The sequence below is a fragment of the Pleurodeles waltl genome, chromosome 1_1 (genome assembly GCF_031143425.1).
Source record: "Pleurodeles waltl isolate 20211129_DDA chromosome 1_1, aPleWal1.hap1.20221129, whole genome shotgun sequence".
NCBI classification, from domain to species: domain Eukaryota; kingdom Metazoa; phylum Chordata; class Amphibia; order Caudata; family Salamandridae; genus Pleurodeles; species Pleurodeles waltl.
Genome location: NC_090436.1, coordinates 898,563,499 through 898,580,536, shown reverse-complemented (window position 1 = coordinate 898,580,536; position 17,038 = coordinate 898,563,499). Strand labels below are relative to the sequence as shown.

Here is a 17,038-nt window from a genome sequence, read left to right as displayed (position 1 = left end):
TTTTCACCATTCTGAGAGTGGGGTTTTGGCATTAAGACTACAGGACTATCCGAAGGGCTGTCTGAAGGCTCAATGACTCCCAAGTCAAGCATCTTTTGCACTTCTGCTGTGATGTATTCCCTAACATGATCACACTGCCTGTATATTTTACTTTTGACCAGCAGGCTGTCACCTGGGTCAATCGTGTGTTCACACCATGTGATGTGACCAGGGGTCAAGGAGAATAGTTCAGAGAACTGACCCAGGAGATTTCTGCAGTCATCCTTTTTCTGGTCAGAGAGGCAGTCAGCAAGAACAACTCTCTACTGAACCACCTACTGAGTTGTGGGAGAAGAGGTCAGGGAGAGGGTCACTCTCTTCTTCCTGACCATCAGTGGCCATGAGTAGAGTCATGTTACCCTGTCATAGAAAGGCTCTAGGCGATTTGAATAAAGCATCCAGTGGGGGCTTCTGGGAGTGCCTAGGTCTACTAGGTAGGTCACCTTTTAGCTCCACAGTAGAGTCTTCTGGCCATGCCACTGCTTCGCAAGTTCTTAACTGGCGTGAAGATTTGTAGATGCCCTTCATGTATTCAGCCATTCTAGATCTAAGGCCTAATACATAGTCTACAATGTCCTGTTTGGGGGGCTTGAGTGGTTGTTCCCAGCCTTCCCTCACAAGGGCAAGTGGGCCCCTAACAGGATGTCCAAACAAAAGCTCAATGGGGCTGTAGCCCACTCCCTTTTGTGGAACTTCCTTGTAGGTGAAGAGGAGGCAAGGGAATAGGACATCCCATCTCCTTCTCAGGGTTTTTCTGAGAGTCCCATTATCATGCCTTTAAGGGTTTTGTTGAATCTCTCAACTAACCCATTTGTTTGTGGATGTTAAGGGGTGATGAATTTGTATGTTATACCACATTCCTTCCACATGGATTTAAGGTATGCAGACATGAAGTTGGCACCTCTGTCTGACAACACCTCCTTAGGAAAGCCCACCCTGGAAAAGATTCAGGAGCTGTAGTGGCCCTAAGGGGAATTGCTTCAGGGTATCTGGTGGCATGGTCTACCAATATAAACCTGTCCCCAGAGGCAGTTGGAGGGTTCAGGGGGCCAATAATATCCGTCCCTACACTCTCAAAGGGTACCCCAACCACTGGTAATGGAATTAGGGGGACCTTTGGAGTGCCACCTGTCTTGCCACTGGCTTGACAGGTTACACAGGAGTGACAAAATTCCTATGTGTCTTCAGACATGAGGCCAGTGAAAGTGAGAGACAAGTCTGTGCCACGTCTTGCTTTGCCCCAAATGTCCTGCAAGGGGAAGGTCATTGGCTAGAGTCAACAAGAGCTCCCTATACTTCTTAGGAATGACCAACCTCCTGGTATCACCAGGTGTGGGGGTCCCTTGCTTTGTCTTCGATGGGGTCTACTCACCTCAGGTTGGATCCTAGCGGTCTGGATACTAGTCCAGATGCTGACATGCTTTCTTCTGCTACTGTGGCTGCGGAGGAAGGAGCGTCTTATTCAATGGTGGTCAGTAGGGCAGCTGAGGTCCTGGAGCTTCCTTCTGTGGCAGTCAGGATTAACTTCCTGACTGAAGTGCTTACACCACGGAACCCCTCTTACCTTTCAATGAAGCCCTCACAGGTGTCCTACTGGGTGCCTGGTCCAGACCCAGGACAGGGGCTCCTGTGCATAGGACAATTGCCCGCCGCCACCAGCCTGTGCAGAACGACCCTAAATTCCTGTCTCAACACTCTATGCCTGAGAGCCTTGTCATCTAGGTTTCTTCCTCATCTTGCACATTCCCATCTGCCCCTCCACAGACGGTGCTCCCTCCGTGTCCTTTCCCTGCCAGCCACTAAGCCACGCATGCTGGACAGCCACTGTGTGGTCGCGGACACGGAATCCCACAGGCTCGTCAGTCAGGGACCCAGAGTTCTGCCCAGTCCACCCTCGCTGCAGCTTCCAAACTCTCATACTCAGTCGCCACATCTCAGACCAGTTAGAGGCAGGATTCGCCATCACCTGTCTCACTGGGAATCCATCACCAAGGACAGGTGGGTTTTGCAAATAGTCCGATGGGGCTACTCCCTCCCCTTCGAGAATACACGTCCGCCCATGCCACCATCTTACGACTGCTTACCACAGGATCATTTGGCACCTCTCCGTGAGGAAGTGGTGTCTCTCTTGGCCTAGGGAGCTATAGAGAGGTTCCCTGTGCCAGAAGTAGGTGGTGATTGTTATTCCGGCTACTTTCTGGTGCCCAGGAAGGACAAGGGCCTTCACCTTATCCTAGACCTCGGGCCCTCAATCTCTTCCTCAGGAAGTAGAAGTTGAAAATGCTCACCCTGGCTCATGTCCTGTCTGCCTTGGAACCTGGTGACTGAATGGTAGCATTGAACTTGCAGGACGCGTACTTCCATATACCCGTCCTGCCTGCTCACAGATGCTACTTGTGATTCATAGTAGATTACAAGCACTTTCAATTTACCATGCTCCCCTTAGGCCTTACCAACACCTCTTGGATGTTCACAAAAGTGATGGCGGTGGTTGCAGCTCATCTGTGCAGGTTAGGGGTTTCAGTCTTCCCCTACCTCGAAGACTGGCTGTTGAAGGCGAGCACGCCCCAGACTGTTGTCTCCCACCTTCAGACCACGGCAAACCTTCTGCATTCTCTGGGGTTCACAATAGAGATGCGGAAGTCACACCTGACTCCCCCTCAGACCCTCCCCTTCATCGGAGCTGTTCTGGACCCAATGCGATTTTGGGCTCCTCCTCCCGAAAAGGAAGTCCAAGAAATTCAAGCTGTGATACCGATGTTTTAGCCTCTATCCCAGATTTCTGTGAGAATGACTCTGAGGCTGCTGGGCCTCCTGCATTCTGCTGGTTATACATGCCAGATAGGATGTGCGGACTGGGCAGTGGGACCTGAAGTTCTAGTGGGTGCAGCATCAGGGGAATCTCTCTGACATGGTCCCAATCTTTGGAGGGAACTGCACAAGATCTGCAGTGGTGGCTTTTGAACTGTGATTCGACATAGACAGATTCCTCTCCCTTCCCCAACCACATCTGACAGTAGTGACAAATGAGTCACTTCTGGGATAGGACGGCCACATGGGAGAGGCAGATATCAGAAGCGTCTGTTCTCTGGCAAAATCTGGGCTCCACAGCAATCTTTTGGAGATCAGTGTAATCATAATGGCATTGAAAGCATTTCTTTCCTCTTTCAAAGGGAAAGTAGTGCAGGAGTTTATGGACAATACCACTGTCGTGTGGAACTGCAACAATTAGGGTGTGGTGGGGTTGTGGACCATTTGTCAGGAGGCTCTGTGCCTCTGGACATGGCTGGAACATCAGGTCATTTCCCTGGTGGTTTAATACCTTGCGGGCTCTCTGAATGCCATAGCCGACGAAGCCAGCCGGCAATGCCTGGTCGATCACAAATAGCCATTTCATCTGGAGGTGGTGCAAGGTCTATTTCAGCAATGGGGAGAGCCCTGGTTAGATCTGTTCACCTCCGCAGAGAATGTGTAATGTCAGCAGTTTTGCACATCATAAGTTCCAATGCTATGCATTGGCAGAAAAGCAATCCCCTGAGGGCTTGCATGCTTATTCCACCAGAGTGACAGCTACAACCACTGCATTAGCACGCGAAGTTCCAGTTCTGGACATCTGTCAGACAGCACTGTGGGCATCCTTGCACACATTCACCAAACACTATTGCCTGGACAGTCTGGTCCGAAGGGACAGGTTCTTTGCGTGTTCGGTCCTGCAGGACTTCCTTGTATGATCTTGGTTTGCATTACTCACCTCTAGGGATCGTATTGATTGGGTATCTATTCTAAGGTAAGAAATCTGCAACTAGAAGTCTCTATTAGGTGAACAAGTTACTTACCTTCGATAGAGCCTCATCTTGTACAGGCATATTCTAGTTACAGATTTCTTGCCTACCCACCGATCCTACCCGCTCTGCGATCTGATTTCTAGGGACAGGGACTTCCCTTTCAGGCCCCTTGCTTTGATGCATCAGTGGTCAGTGTTCTTCATAGCTCTGCACTTCTGCAGTGGAAAGTTGTGAAAAGAAACCGACGTCAGGCACATCGGGGAGGCGTCTATAGAAGTCCTGTGTCATCATAACCAGCCGGCATGACGCTGACGACGGACGTGGACCCGACCATTGCCACTTGACGGCGAGCAGGAGTCCTCACTGGATCAAGACTGACGCCTGGGAGAAATTCTAAGATAACAAATCTGTGTTTAGAATATGTCTCTACCAGATAAGGTGTTACCGAAGTTAAATAATTTGTTTGTTAATTTAACGTTTCTGCTCGGGTACCTGGGATAAGTTTGACTTTGCTAGGAGTTCCAGATGCTTTGTGTTGCTCTGTCAAACTCTCACCAGGCTACTTTACCTTTCCTGGGTGTTTCTTGATCCATGTCTTAACATTATTTAGAAGCTTACTTTGTTTCTATACATTAAAATGGTTATTGATCAAAAGGGTACCGTTTACCCTTTTTCAAGTCTTATAAGAGATTTTAGACATATTACCATCTTTAACAAACCTTTCCTCATTCAAAGTGTAGGAACTTCTCATGCGCATTTCAGAGGTGTCAATCCCACTGATGTTTTATTGAAAAAATGTGTGCACTTTTAATCTTAGGGTATACTAAGACCATAATCACCACAAATTAGCATCAACAGATAAGCTTTAAGCCTCCGAGATGTATAGAGGAAGTCGTATCACAATGTCTGTTTTTTTTTTACCAGCTTTCAAAAGATGGATGCAATCTCTTCAAATGTCACATTAAATCAAATGTTATCATTTTTATTAAATAATGTTTTAAGAACTGTTACTCACTATAAAATTAAGGATTTGGGAGTTCATTACACTCTTGCTATGTACTGTATTCCCTGTGTGTACTGTGTTTTGAAGCTTAAATACTTTGGCGCTTATCATGTCTTATTTCCATCAACAAAAAACATAAATGAAATGTTAACACACATCTCAAATCAGGTTTTATGCATTTTTTTATCTTCACAGCACCAAAGCCTTTTACAGAAGTCAGTATTGTCATGAGGTCTGCTGGACATTCTGAAATAACTCGTATAAAGTAAGTTTACATTCTATTCTTCAAAAAATCCTTTGATACATTCCATTTATAATCATAAATTGAAGACAAATCTGCTTTAAACAAGACAGAAATTCTTGAAATATTAGAAATAGTCTCCGGTCATCCAAGTTTTTTGTAGATCCTGTTAATCACTAAAAAATCAGGAGGTTGGCAGTTGTTAGTCATAAATTGGCCACATCAGAGCTGTTTCTTATGGATACTTCTAACTGCACATTCCTCACCATTAGAATATTTCCAGATTCCAGACTAGATATGGAGATTTTATTAGTAATGTTCTGTTCATTAGATGGCACTGTGTGTCTCCACGGTGTCTTCATACCGCTGCATAGAAGCGCCACCCCTGCATGCTGTTGCCAGTTCCTTTCTTTTTTCACTCTTCAACATGGTTCTGGAGCTTTGTCACTTTTTGGTTTTCCATTGAGTTTACTTTAAAGTTATCTAGACAGTGTGCTAAGGAAAGTATCTCCCCTGAAAATGGCAGGACTCAAACAATGCTCTGAATGCAGAACGCAGATTTAGGTCACAACCCGCATAACTCATTACTATGGTGTTTTTGTGTCTGACATGACTCAAATCTATGATATGCGTGCCCACTCAAACACCCGAAAGTAAGCTCTAAGCCACCATGCATAGATAGAGTTTGCTTTTGAATCAGAGGTCCTACTCCTGCTCCATGTTATGGCACAGTTCTCTCACACAGGCATGAGATCAGCCCTGCATGAAATCAAGTCTATCCATCAAGCCTTCAAGTAAGTTAAAGTCTGCAATGACCCATAAGCTCAAGAAAACCAGCAAGCAAATAGCACCCCTCAAAGAAGCTATGCTGTAAATTTTCAAGATGCTGCCAGTTCACTCTGGGGCATCTAAGGGTCCCATGGCGCTCAGGGGCCTCCAGACAGACTTCCAAACCAGGCCCTCTCCCAATACTAGCTGTGCCTTTGGGTTCCTTTAGCTGGTCAGTACTGAAGCCAGACCAGTCTTCCACCCCAGCTGGAGGCAGTGCAGCCACGAATACTGACTCCACCAGCGCTAGTATACACCCGTGCCTTATGGGCCATGACCGGCAAGATCTTGCCAACTGCCCTGGAGGACTTCAGGACTTCACTGGTCAAAATGATCCAAGACTGATAGGACTAACCAAGGTATATGTTGCATGTAGGCCTGGGCACCACTGACTGCATCGGCCATGTTATTGGCACCAACATGGTGCTTAGAAGGTCTGCTTGAACTCGATCAACTCTGTTTACAGGGGATGCCCCAATCATTGGGTTTACTATCTCGTGATAGACAATTCCGTCACTAGTATAGAAAATTTAGGGCCTATTCCAGAGACACAACTTACTAGCAATGTCAACCTTCCCAGCTGGTGCAGCAGCAAACTTGGCCCTTTTGAAGTAGATGGCTTGGCAGCATCCCGATCTGTTCATACCAGCAGGGGCAGCAATTCCCAACTCTTCCTCCCTGTTGCAGCAGTTGCCAAACCAGTTGGATTTGCCGTCCCAGGTCCACATCCAGCCAGTTGGGGGCATGATATGATGTTTACTCCCTGGCTTGAAGTCTTTCTAGTCAGGTCAGTGGGTTTACAAATTGATGAAAGGGGCTATGCCACCCTGCATTTTTTTCATCCCTGTAGGAAGCTGGATTCTGGTTGCAATACCCTCCCCTGCAGGTGTCCAGTGCCAGTGTTCCTTCCCCAAAACAAGACACCTGTTCACTTGATCCCCAAGTGGCCAGACCCTCTAGCATGTCTGTAAGATACTAGTAAATGATACCACTGGTGCCTAAGGCATAGGTACCGAAGAGGGCCCCTTAAAGCTGCAGCACAACTTGTGACTCTCTAAGGGACCCAGCACCAACCTTATGCACACTGTCATTGCAGGCTGTGTGACAAGGTGCTCCGAAAAAGTGAAATCACAAATTGGCAAACACTTTTTGAGCAGTGTCTCCTAAAACACTGCCAGCAGTATGTATAAGTCACCCCTACAGCAGGCCTTACAGCCCTAAGGCAGGGTGCTTTATATGACATGTGTGGACATATCTGCAGAAGCAGATATGCCCCTGCTATGTCTTTGTCGATCCTTAAATATAGTAAGTGAACAGAGAAGCCATTTACAAAAAATAATACTAGATGTAGGAAGCTGGCTCTGTGTATCTACTATACCAAAATGAGGTATAGTGCACAGATTCCAGAGGTACCCCATAGGCTTAACTGAGAATAAAGTAGATAATACTAATGCTCTCTTTTGTGGTGTGGTAGTTTGGTCGGGGTAGTACATAGCATTTGTTGTACACACACAGTCAAGAAATGAGGCACACACTCAATGCCTAACGCCAATTGTTTTTATATAGCAAGAAAATATTTTGTTACTTTATTACTAGAATCAAAAGATCTTTGTTGCATGTAAGTACAGTTGTAAGCATGTATCAAGCATATGTATCTAATGGAATTTGTTTAGAATTTGCAGGTAAAGCAGTTTACAAGTAAGTAACACTTTTCAATTTTAAAAGTTGACAGTGCCATTTTCCATAGGTGTCCATAGAGTGCTGGGGGGGAAGTGTTAGCACAGAAAACAACTAAGTACATGACTTACGATTCCAGTCTTCAGGGGTTAGGATTTCCAAAGATCAAAGTTAAAGGTGACCCAAAAAGTGCACCACCAGCAACAAGAGGCTGGCTGGGTGCAGGGTCAAAGTTGGCGTCGGATTTGCAATGGAATTCTATGAGTACTGGGGGGACTTAGTATAAAAGAGATTGCAGGTAAGTACCCACGGTTTCAGGACACAGGCCTGGGGGTTTAGGTCAGCACCGTGGGGGCCACAAGCCAACACCAAACACACCCCCTCAGCGGCACAGGGGCGGCCAGGTGCAGGATGCAGACACAGCATTGTGCGCCCAATGCTTTTCAATGAGGGAACCCCGGGGATTACAGAGATGCTGCAGGCTGTGTCCAAGGGGTTGGTTCCTGAAAATCAAAGGCTGGACAGGAAGGGGAGGTGCCTGCTGGACGTTGCTGGACCTTGCTGGACCATAAATCGGATTCCCCAAGGCCAAAGGGCTGCAGATGCAGGGGTACATTTATGCTTCGGGAATCTTTGTCAGATCTGGTCACGGGGAACCTCTACTTTCAATCTGTAGGTGTCATGGTGTTGGTCTGAATCGCCTTGAGACCTTCTCTTGACCAGTGGGCCACCTGAACTCGGGCAGTTGGGTGCAGAGTGGACAGGGCTCGCACATCCGGGGTGGTTCTGGGGTCCTTTTGTTGATTTCTTCTGGACAGGGCCACTGTCCTCAGGAGTTCTTGATACTCTGCTGGGCAGGGAGTCCTCTGGGGGTTTGTAAAGGTTGCTGGTCCTGCAGGATGCACCGCTGCCTTGGAGGAGAAGTGTTTAAAGCTGCAGACAGGCTGGTAGGGTTGAGGCCAAGTCAGTTGTCGTCTGGAATCTTCACTGCTAGGGTCAGCTTAGCAGTCCTTTCTTCCGAGGGTGCCAGGAAGGTGAGGTTCAGGGGAGTCCCTAAATACTAGTTACAGAGGTCAGAGGGCGGTAGCCAATGGCTACTATCCTTGAGGGTGGCTACACCTTTACTGTTCCCACTCCCTATTGGGCCCTATCATCCAAAACAAGATGAAGGATTCTGCAAGGAGGGGTCACTTTAGCCCTGGACACCTTAGGAGATGTCCCCCCTGAAGTACTGCCAAATGTAGCAGTTCCTGCAAAGGGGAGGGGAAGGGGTGAAACACCTCCTCCCTGAGCAGGCTTAGTTTCTGACCTCAGAGAGCAGAACCGCTCTCACCACATGGGGTCAGAAACATGTCTGTTAGTGTCAGGCTGACACAGACTGGTCAGTCTTGCACTAAAAGGTTGGTTAAAATACAGGGGGCATCTCTAAGATGCACTCTGTGTGCATTTTACAATAAATCCAACACTGGCATCATTGTGGGTTTATTGTGCTGAGAAGTTTGATACCAAACTTCCCAGTCTTAAGTGAAGCCATCATGGAGCTGTGGAGTTTGTAATGACAAACTCCCAGCCCATGTGCTCAGTATAGCCACACTGCACTTACAATGTCTAAGAATGGACTTAGACACTGTAGGGCAGAGGTCTTCAAACTGGGGGGTGGGCCCCCCTAGGGGGGCCCCAAGTGATCCCAGGGGGGCGCCAAACTCTGGCCAAAAGAAACATTATACAGATAACATGCCTTTGTTTTGAGCAGAAGCAGGTTACTGCAGTTTTAAAAAGGTAACCGTACTTAACTGCAATGTTTAAATAAATTTAGACATATTTAATCATTGCCATCTTTCTAAAATAATTGTGAAAAATTCTGAAGGGGGGCCCAATGATTTTTATTTTTCAACTGGGGGTGGCGCGGCATTAAAAAGTTTGAAGACCACTGCTGTAGGGGCATATGGCTCGTGAAGCTATGCCCTCATCTGTGGTATAGTGCACCCTGCCTTAGTGCTGCAAGGCCTGCAAGAGGGGTGACTTACCTATGCCACAAGCTGTGGTTTGTGGGCATGGCACCCTGAGAGGCATTCCATGTCGACTTCACCCCTTTCTCCCCACCGGCACACACAATCTGCAATGGCAGTGTGCATGTGTTTGGTGAGGGGTCCCTTATGGTGGCACAATACATGCTGCAGCCCTTGGGTACCCTCACTGGTCACACAGCCCTGGGTACCTTTTACAAGGGACTTAGCTGTGTGCCTGTTGTGTAACCAATGGTACAGTTTAGGGAAAGAACACTGGTGCTGGGGCTTGGTTAGCAGGATCCCAGCACACACTCAGACAACATAGCATCAATACCAGGCAAAACGTGTGGGGAGGGGTAACCATGCCAAAAGGGGGACTTTACTACACTAGATGTAGGAACATACCCTCTTTTTGGCATGGTTACCCTCAATTTTTGCCTGATGTCAGTATGCTTTTGAATGTGTTCACTGGGATCCTGCTAACCAGTACCCCAGTGACTGTGCTCTCTCCCTCTAAATTTGGTTGCTGGGTCTTCACACACCCCACATTTGGCATACTGGTGCCCCCATATAAGTCCCTAGTAAATATTACCCAGGTACGCAGGGCATTGGGGCACCAGAGGTTCCCCATGGGCTGCAGCATGTACCATGCCACCCCTGGGAGCCAATGTAAAATGTGTCTGCAGGCCTGCCATTGCAGCCTACGTGAAAAGGTGCATGCACCCTTTCACTTCAGGTCACTGCGCCAGGTCACTATAAGTCAACCTTGTGGTAGGCCCTCCTAGCCCAGAGGGCAGGGGGCAGGTACCTGCGTGTGAGGGCACCCATGTATGAGCAGAGGTGCCCTCATGAACTCCATCTCCATTTTCTTGGACTTCGTGAGTGAGGGGAAGCCATTTTAACCATGTACTGGACATAGGTCACTACCTATGCCCAGCACCATAATGGCCACTCTGAACCTGGGCATGTTTGGTTTCAAACATGTCAGAATCATACCCCTATACTGTTGCCAGTATTGGTTGTATGATTCTGTGCACTCTTGGGGGCCGCTTAGAGAACCCCCAGCATTACTCCTACGAGCTTTCTGGGTTTTCCAGGCAGCCCACGCTGCTACCACCCCTCAGACGGGTTTCTGCCCTCCTGCTGCTTGGCCAGCTGTAGCCCAGGAAGGCAGAACAAAGGACATTCTTTGGGAGAGGGGGATAACATCCTCTCCCTTTGGAAATGGGTGTTACAGGACTTGGGAGGGGTAGCCTCCCCAAGCCACTGGGATGCTTTGAAGGGCATATTTAGTGCCCTCCTTGCATAAACCGGTCTGCACTTGTTCAGGGACGTCCAGTTCCTGCTCTGGTGCGAAACTGGAGAGTAGAAAGGGGAGTAAGCACTCCTCTGTCCATCACCACCCCAGGGGTGGTTTCCAGAGCACCTCCAGGTGGTCACTTGATTCTGCCATCTTGAATCTAAGGTGGGGAGAGGCCTCTGGAGCTTCTGAGTGGCCAGATCAGGCGGGTGACGTCAGAGCCCCTTCCTGATCGGTGGTCACTTTGCTAGGTGGCCAATCCGCCTTCCAGGGCTATTTAGGGTCCCCCTCTTGGATGGGTCCTCAGATTCGACATGCAAGACTCCAGCAGGACTCCTCTACAATGTTTACCTAGACTTCTGGCCACTGGAACTGCAACTGGACTCCACAGACACCTACAATCTGCAGCTACAGCAACGACTCTGCTCTGCAACATTGTTTCCACGGCTCCTTCTAGCACCGGCAACATTTCCCCAGCTGTGAATCCTCTGAGGGCAGCAAGTCTTTATTCTGCATCAAGAAGCAAGACGGAATCTCCCCTGGAGTGAAGGAGTCACTCCCCTGCATCTGCAGGCACCAACTGCAACAACAACAGACTGTGTGGATCTCCACTCTTCCTGAGCTGCGTGGATCCTGCATCACGGGTGGTGGTGTGGAGTGGTTCCCATGGTCCCCTCTGCCAGCTCTCCAACTTTGGAGACGGTAAGTCCTTGCCTTCCCACGCAGGACAGTACCCCTGTGAACCGCATCTCTTCCAGCTACCAAGGCTTGTTGGAATCTCCTCCAAGGGATCTTCAGGCTCTGTGTAGCCCTAGCCCCCAGCACTCTTCCCTGCGATGCACAGCCCTCTGCGTGCTTCTCCAGCAATTCAGGACTTCTTTCCAAGTGTGCTTCCTGGGCCTCACCGCAACTACTGTGCTTGCTGCCTGCGGGTCATCTCTGGGGGCTGTCTCCTCTTCTTCTGACTCTCCTGGTCACTGAGGGTCACCCGGGACTCCCCTACGTGGGTTGAGTCCCCCAGGACCATGCTGGTCCCCGGCAACTCCACTTTTCTTCATTCGCGACATTTGCCTTTGCCAAGGCTTGTTGGTGGTTTTCCCACACCACAGACTGGCTGCAATTCTTCAACCGGCGTGGTACGTTGACTTCATCGCTCAAGTACTCTTTGGCTGCTCCAGGGTTGCATTCCTGACTATCTTCAGCTCACCATCAACTAGATATGGCATCTACAGACGGGTGGGTAGTGGCTCCTGCCACCACAGGACATTCCAGCGTCAACTGGACTTGGCCCTCTTCTTTTCCAGGTCTTCCTCTTCTAGGATCCACCTTTGGTTTCTTGCAGACTTGTCTGGGTCTTGCAGTATCCTTCTCTGAATTCCTTTTGGTGGGTTTGGGGAGAACCAGGTACTTACCTCACTTCTCCTGGTCGCTGGAGCGCACTCTGGTACTTACCTTGTGGGTTTCCTAGTTACTCCAGCTCCCCTCTATTGATTCCACTTTCTTGGGTGGGTTCTCTCCCAAGCCGTTACAGATGGGAGAGATGCAGCTAAGTTCATGATTCGTTATGGACTGGAAATGACTGATTGACTGAACTGATCTGTTGCATCGACGGTGGCCTAGAGGCACCACGCCTGGTTGAGGACGTCTGGCTTTTCAGGGGATGTCCAGCAATTCTTGCTGGACATACCCTTTGATGGTGCCCATCTCGTCAGATAAAAAGCGGACTAAGTGCTGAAGCACTTTCAGGATTCCTGGGCTACGGCTTGGTCCCTTGGCCTTGTAGCTGCTCCTCGCCCCCCACAGTCCGTTTTTCGCTCCTTTCGTGGCTATGGACGGGGCACCCAACCACATTCCTTTCCACCCGGCCACGAACCTGCACACGCTGTTCAAGTTTTGTGCGGATGCGCGATCCCATAAGCTCATGTATCAGGGAGCCAGCGGTCCACCCAGTCCATCTGCACCCCATCCTCTGCCTCCAAGCCTTCCTAGTCCTTCGGAACAACCAGGACCAGTTGGCGGCAGGATCCGCCATCACCTGCCCCACTGGGAATCCATTACCACGGCAGGTGCATGTTACAACTTGTCCGAACAGGTTACTCCCTCCCCTTTGACACTTCTCCTTCGCCACTATCATATGATCATCTATCAGAGGATCATTTGGCACTTCTCCGCGAGGCGGTCAAGGTTCTCTTGGCCAAGGGAGCCATAGAGAGGGTCCCTGTGCCAGAAGTAGGTCATGGTGTTATTCCTGCTACTTTCTGGTGCCCAAAAAGGACAAGATCCTTTGCCCCATCCTAGATCTCCGGTCCCTCAATCTCTTCCTCAGGAAGGAGAAGTTCTAAATGCTAATCCTTGCTCAGGTCCTTTCTGCCCTGGATGGTAGCGCTGGACTTGCAGGACGCCTATTTTCACATTCCTGTCCTGCCGGCCCACAGATGTTACTTTGGATTCATGGTAGGTCACAAGCACTTTCAGTTCACCGCGCTCCCCTTTGGCCTTACCTGCGCCCCTTGGTGTGCAAGAAAGTGATGGTAGTGGTTGCAGCTGATCTGTGCAGGTTAGTGGTTTCAATCTACACCTACCTCGACGACTGGCTGTTGAAGGCAGAAACGTCCCCAGAAAGTCATCTTGAGACTACGGCAAACCTCCTGCATTCACTGGGGTTCACTATAAACATGCTGAAGTTACACCTTTCTCCCTCTCAGATGCCCCCTTTCACTTGAGCTGTTCAGGGACACAGTACTGTTTTGGGCTTATCCTCCTGAAAAGTGAGTCCAGGATATTCGGGCTATGATCTTGATGTTTCAGCCTCTATCCTGGATTGGTGAGAATGACTCTGAGGCTGCTGGGTCTCATGGACTCCTGCATCCTGCTGGTCCAACATGCCAGATCGCATATGCAAGCTCTGCAGTGGGAACTGAAGTTCCAGTGGGCTCAACATCAGAGGAATCTCTCCAACATGGTCCATATCTCGGAAGGAATTGCCCCAACTAGATATCACAGTAGTGACAGATGCATCACTCCTGGGATAGGGCGGCTGTAGGAAAGTGCCACCGTTGGCATGGTTACCCCTCCCCCCACACACACACACACACACTTTTTGCCTAGTGTTGATGCCAACTTTGATTGAAAGTGTGCTGGGACCCTGCTAACCAGGCCCCAGCACCATTGTTCTTTACCTAAAACTGTACCTTTGTTTCCACAATTGGCACAGCCCTGGCACACAGTTAAGTCCCTTGTAAAAGGTACCTATGGTACCAAGGGCCCTGTGGCGAGGGAAGGTCTCTAAGGGCTGCAGCATGTATTATGCCACCCTAGGGGACCCCTCACTCAGCCTACGCACACTGCCTTGCAACTTGTGTGTGCTGGTGGGGAGAAAAAGGCAAAGTCGACCTGGCACCCCTCTCAGGGTGCCCTGCTCACAAACCACTGCCTGTGGCATGGGTAAGTCACCCCTCTAGCAGACCTTACAGCCCTAAGGCAGGGTGCACTATACCATAGGTGAGGGCATAGCTGCATGAGCAATATGCCCTTACAGTGTCTAAGTCCATTCTTAGATATTGTAAGTGTAGTGTAGCCATATTAAGTATATTGTCTGGTCATTACCAACTCCATAACACCATAATGGCTTCACTAAATACTGGGAAGTTTGGTATCAAACTTCCCAGCACAATAAACCACACTGATGCCAGTGTGGGATTTATCGAAGAAGGCACACAGAGGGCATCTTAGAGATGCCTCCTGTATGTTAGCCCAACTGCTAGTGTAGGACTGACCAGTCTGTGCCAGCCTGCCACATCCAGATGAGTTTCTGACCTCATGGGGCGAGTGCCTTTGTGCACTCTGTGGTCAGAAACAAAGCCTGTCCAGGGCTGAGGTGACCCCCTCCCTGCAGAATCCTCCATCTTGGTTTGGAGGACAGGGACCAATAGGGATAGGAATGTGCCGCCCCCTCCCCAAATAGAGTGAGCACAAGGAGGGTGTAGCCACCTTCAGGGATGGTAGCCATTGGCTACTGCCCTCTAACCCCTAACACCGCCCTAAATCTACGATTTAAGGACCTCCCTGAACCCAGCTCACTAGATTTCTGGTTACCTACAAGAAGAAGAATGAATGCTAAGCTGAAAACTCCAGGAGAGAAGGAAGATGACAACTGCTAGGCCCCAGCCCTACTGGCCTGCTTCGAAGAACCTGCAGGAAGACCAGTGATGCGTCCTGCAGGTCCAGTGACCTCCGCCAACTCCAGAGGACCGCCCCACACTCAAAAGGACCAAGACCTCCAAAGGACAGTGGCTCTGTCCCTAAGAAACCTATAACTAAGGACTCCCACCTCACTCCAGATGCGTGAGTCCTAACCCCTGTGCACCCAGCGCCCACAACCCATGTCCAGGTGGTCCACCTAGCAAGAAAGGGTCCCCAGGCGATTTGGAGCAAGAGTCCACCCTGGGTTGACCCCTCCAAACCTCCATGACGACACCTGCAGAGAGAATCCAGAGGACCACACCTGACCGCGAGCCCTAGACGAAGATATCCAACGCTTAAAGGGCCCACTGCACCCGCAGCCCCCAGGCCTTGGAGAACCTGACCCCCGGTGCAGCATCGACCAGCAGGCGGCCCTCTTCCTTGTCTGACCAGTGGTGTGCCTGAGACACCCCCTACCCCCCCCCTGGACCTCGTCTGCAGCCTCTGAGTGACCCCCCAGGGTCTCCCCATAGACCTGCATTGGAAACCCTACGTCCTGTATTCACCCTGCACCTGGCGACCCCTGGGCTGCTGAGGGTGTGTGTTTGGTGTCTACTTGTGGCCCCTCCAGTGCTCTTCTAATCCCCCCTGGTCTGTCCTCAGAGACGCATGTACTTAGCTGCTGGCTGACCAGATTCAGAGTAACCTCTATCTCCAAAGGAGCCCACGTTAATTGTGCTCTCCTTAGACCTCTGTACCTGACCGGTCCTGTGTTGCTGGTGGTGGGTGCTTGGGATTAACTTGAATCCGCAACGATGCACTACCTAAAACCCGGAGATAAGAACTGTATGTTGAAAACTTACCTGCAAAACTGTACAATCTATTTTTCCCCCAGGAAATGTTGAAAATTGCATTTTAAGAAAACTGTATGCATTGTTGATTCGATTCAATGTTCTGATTATAACTATGCAAAGTACCTTACATTTTATGTGCTTATCTGCAAACTGAATCTTGTGGTTCTAGAAATAAATTAACAAAACATATGTTTCTATATAAAATCCTATTGGTCTGGAGTTAAGTCATTGAGTGTGTGTTTCTTCTATTGCTTGTGTGTGTACAACAAATGCTTAACACTACCCTCTCATAAGCCTAACTGCTCGACCACACTGCCACAAATAGAGCATTAGTATTATCTATTATTGTCTCTGTCAAGCCTTTGGGGAACTCCTGGACTCTGTGCACACTTTATTTCATTTTGATATAGTATATACAGAGCCAGCTACCTAGATCGGCCACACAGGAGAGGCGGAGATTAGAGACTTCTGGTCTCCGGCGGATTCTGCTCTCCACATCAACCTTTTGGAGCTCCAGACGATCCAACTTGCATTGAAAGCATTCCTTCCCTCTCAAAGGAAAAGTGGTGTGTCCTTACATATGTTCACCAAGCACTACTGCCTGGACTGTTAGGTCTGCAGGGATGGCTATTTTGGCTGTTTGGTCCTGCAGGACTTTTTGGTGTGATCTTAGTTCGCAGCCCACTACCGGGGATGGTATTGCTTGGGTATCTATTCTAAGGTAGGGAGTCTGCAAGTAGAAGTCTCTATCAGATGTACAAGTTAGTTACCTGCTTTAACGATTTATCTGGAAGAGACATATTCTAGTTGCAGATTTCCTCCCCGCCCATCCTCCCTAAATGCGCATTGATTTCTTGGGACAGGAACGTCCCTTTAAGGATCATAGTTTTGGTGCACCCATTCTCAATGTTCTTCATGGCTCCGCGCTACTAGCGTGGAATGTCGTGAAAAGAAACTGATGTCATCGAGCCAGTGTGGCGCCTATATACGACCGCAACATCATCACAGGGACCACAATGACAACAACACCTGTGGAGTCGATCAACGCCACCTGACGGCGCACAGGTTACTGCTCGACGAAAAATCTCCAGATCCAGTCTGAAGCCCGGGGGAAAATTCT

At 49.3% G+C, this 17,038-nt stretch overlaps 1 protein-coding gene across 2 annotated transcripts in view; it reads left to right on the top strand.

Moving 5' to 3' along the window:
- VPS13A (vacuolar protein sorting 13 homolog A) overlaps positions 1 to 17,038 on the top strand; it is a 1,844,906-nt gene that overhangs the window by 1,273,293 nt on the left and 554,575 nt on the right. For both annotated transcript variants that reach the window (XM_069230089.1, XM_069230094.1), the window contains exon 58: positions 5,023 to 5,092. In XM_069230089.1, coding sequence (XP_069086190.1) covers positions 5,023 to 5,092 — 70 coding nt within the window. The remainder of the gene's footprint in view (positions 1 to 5,022; positions 5,093 to 17,038) is intronic.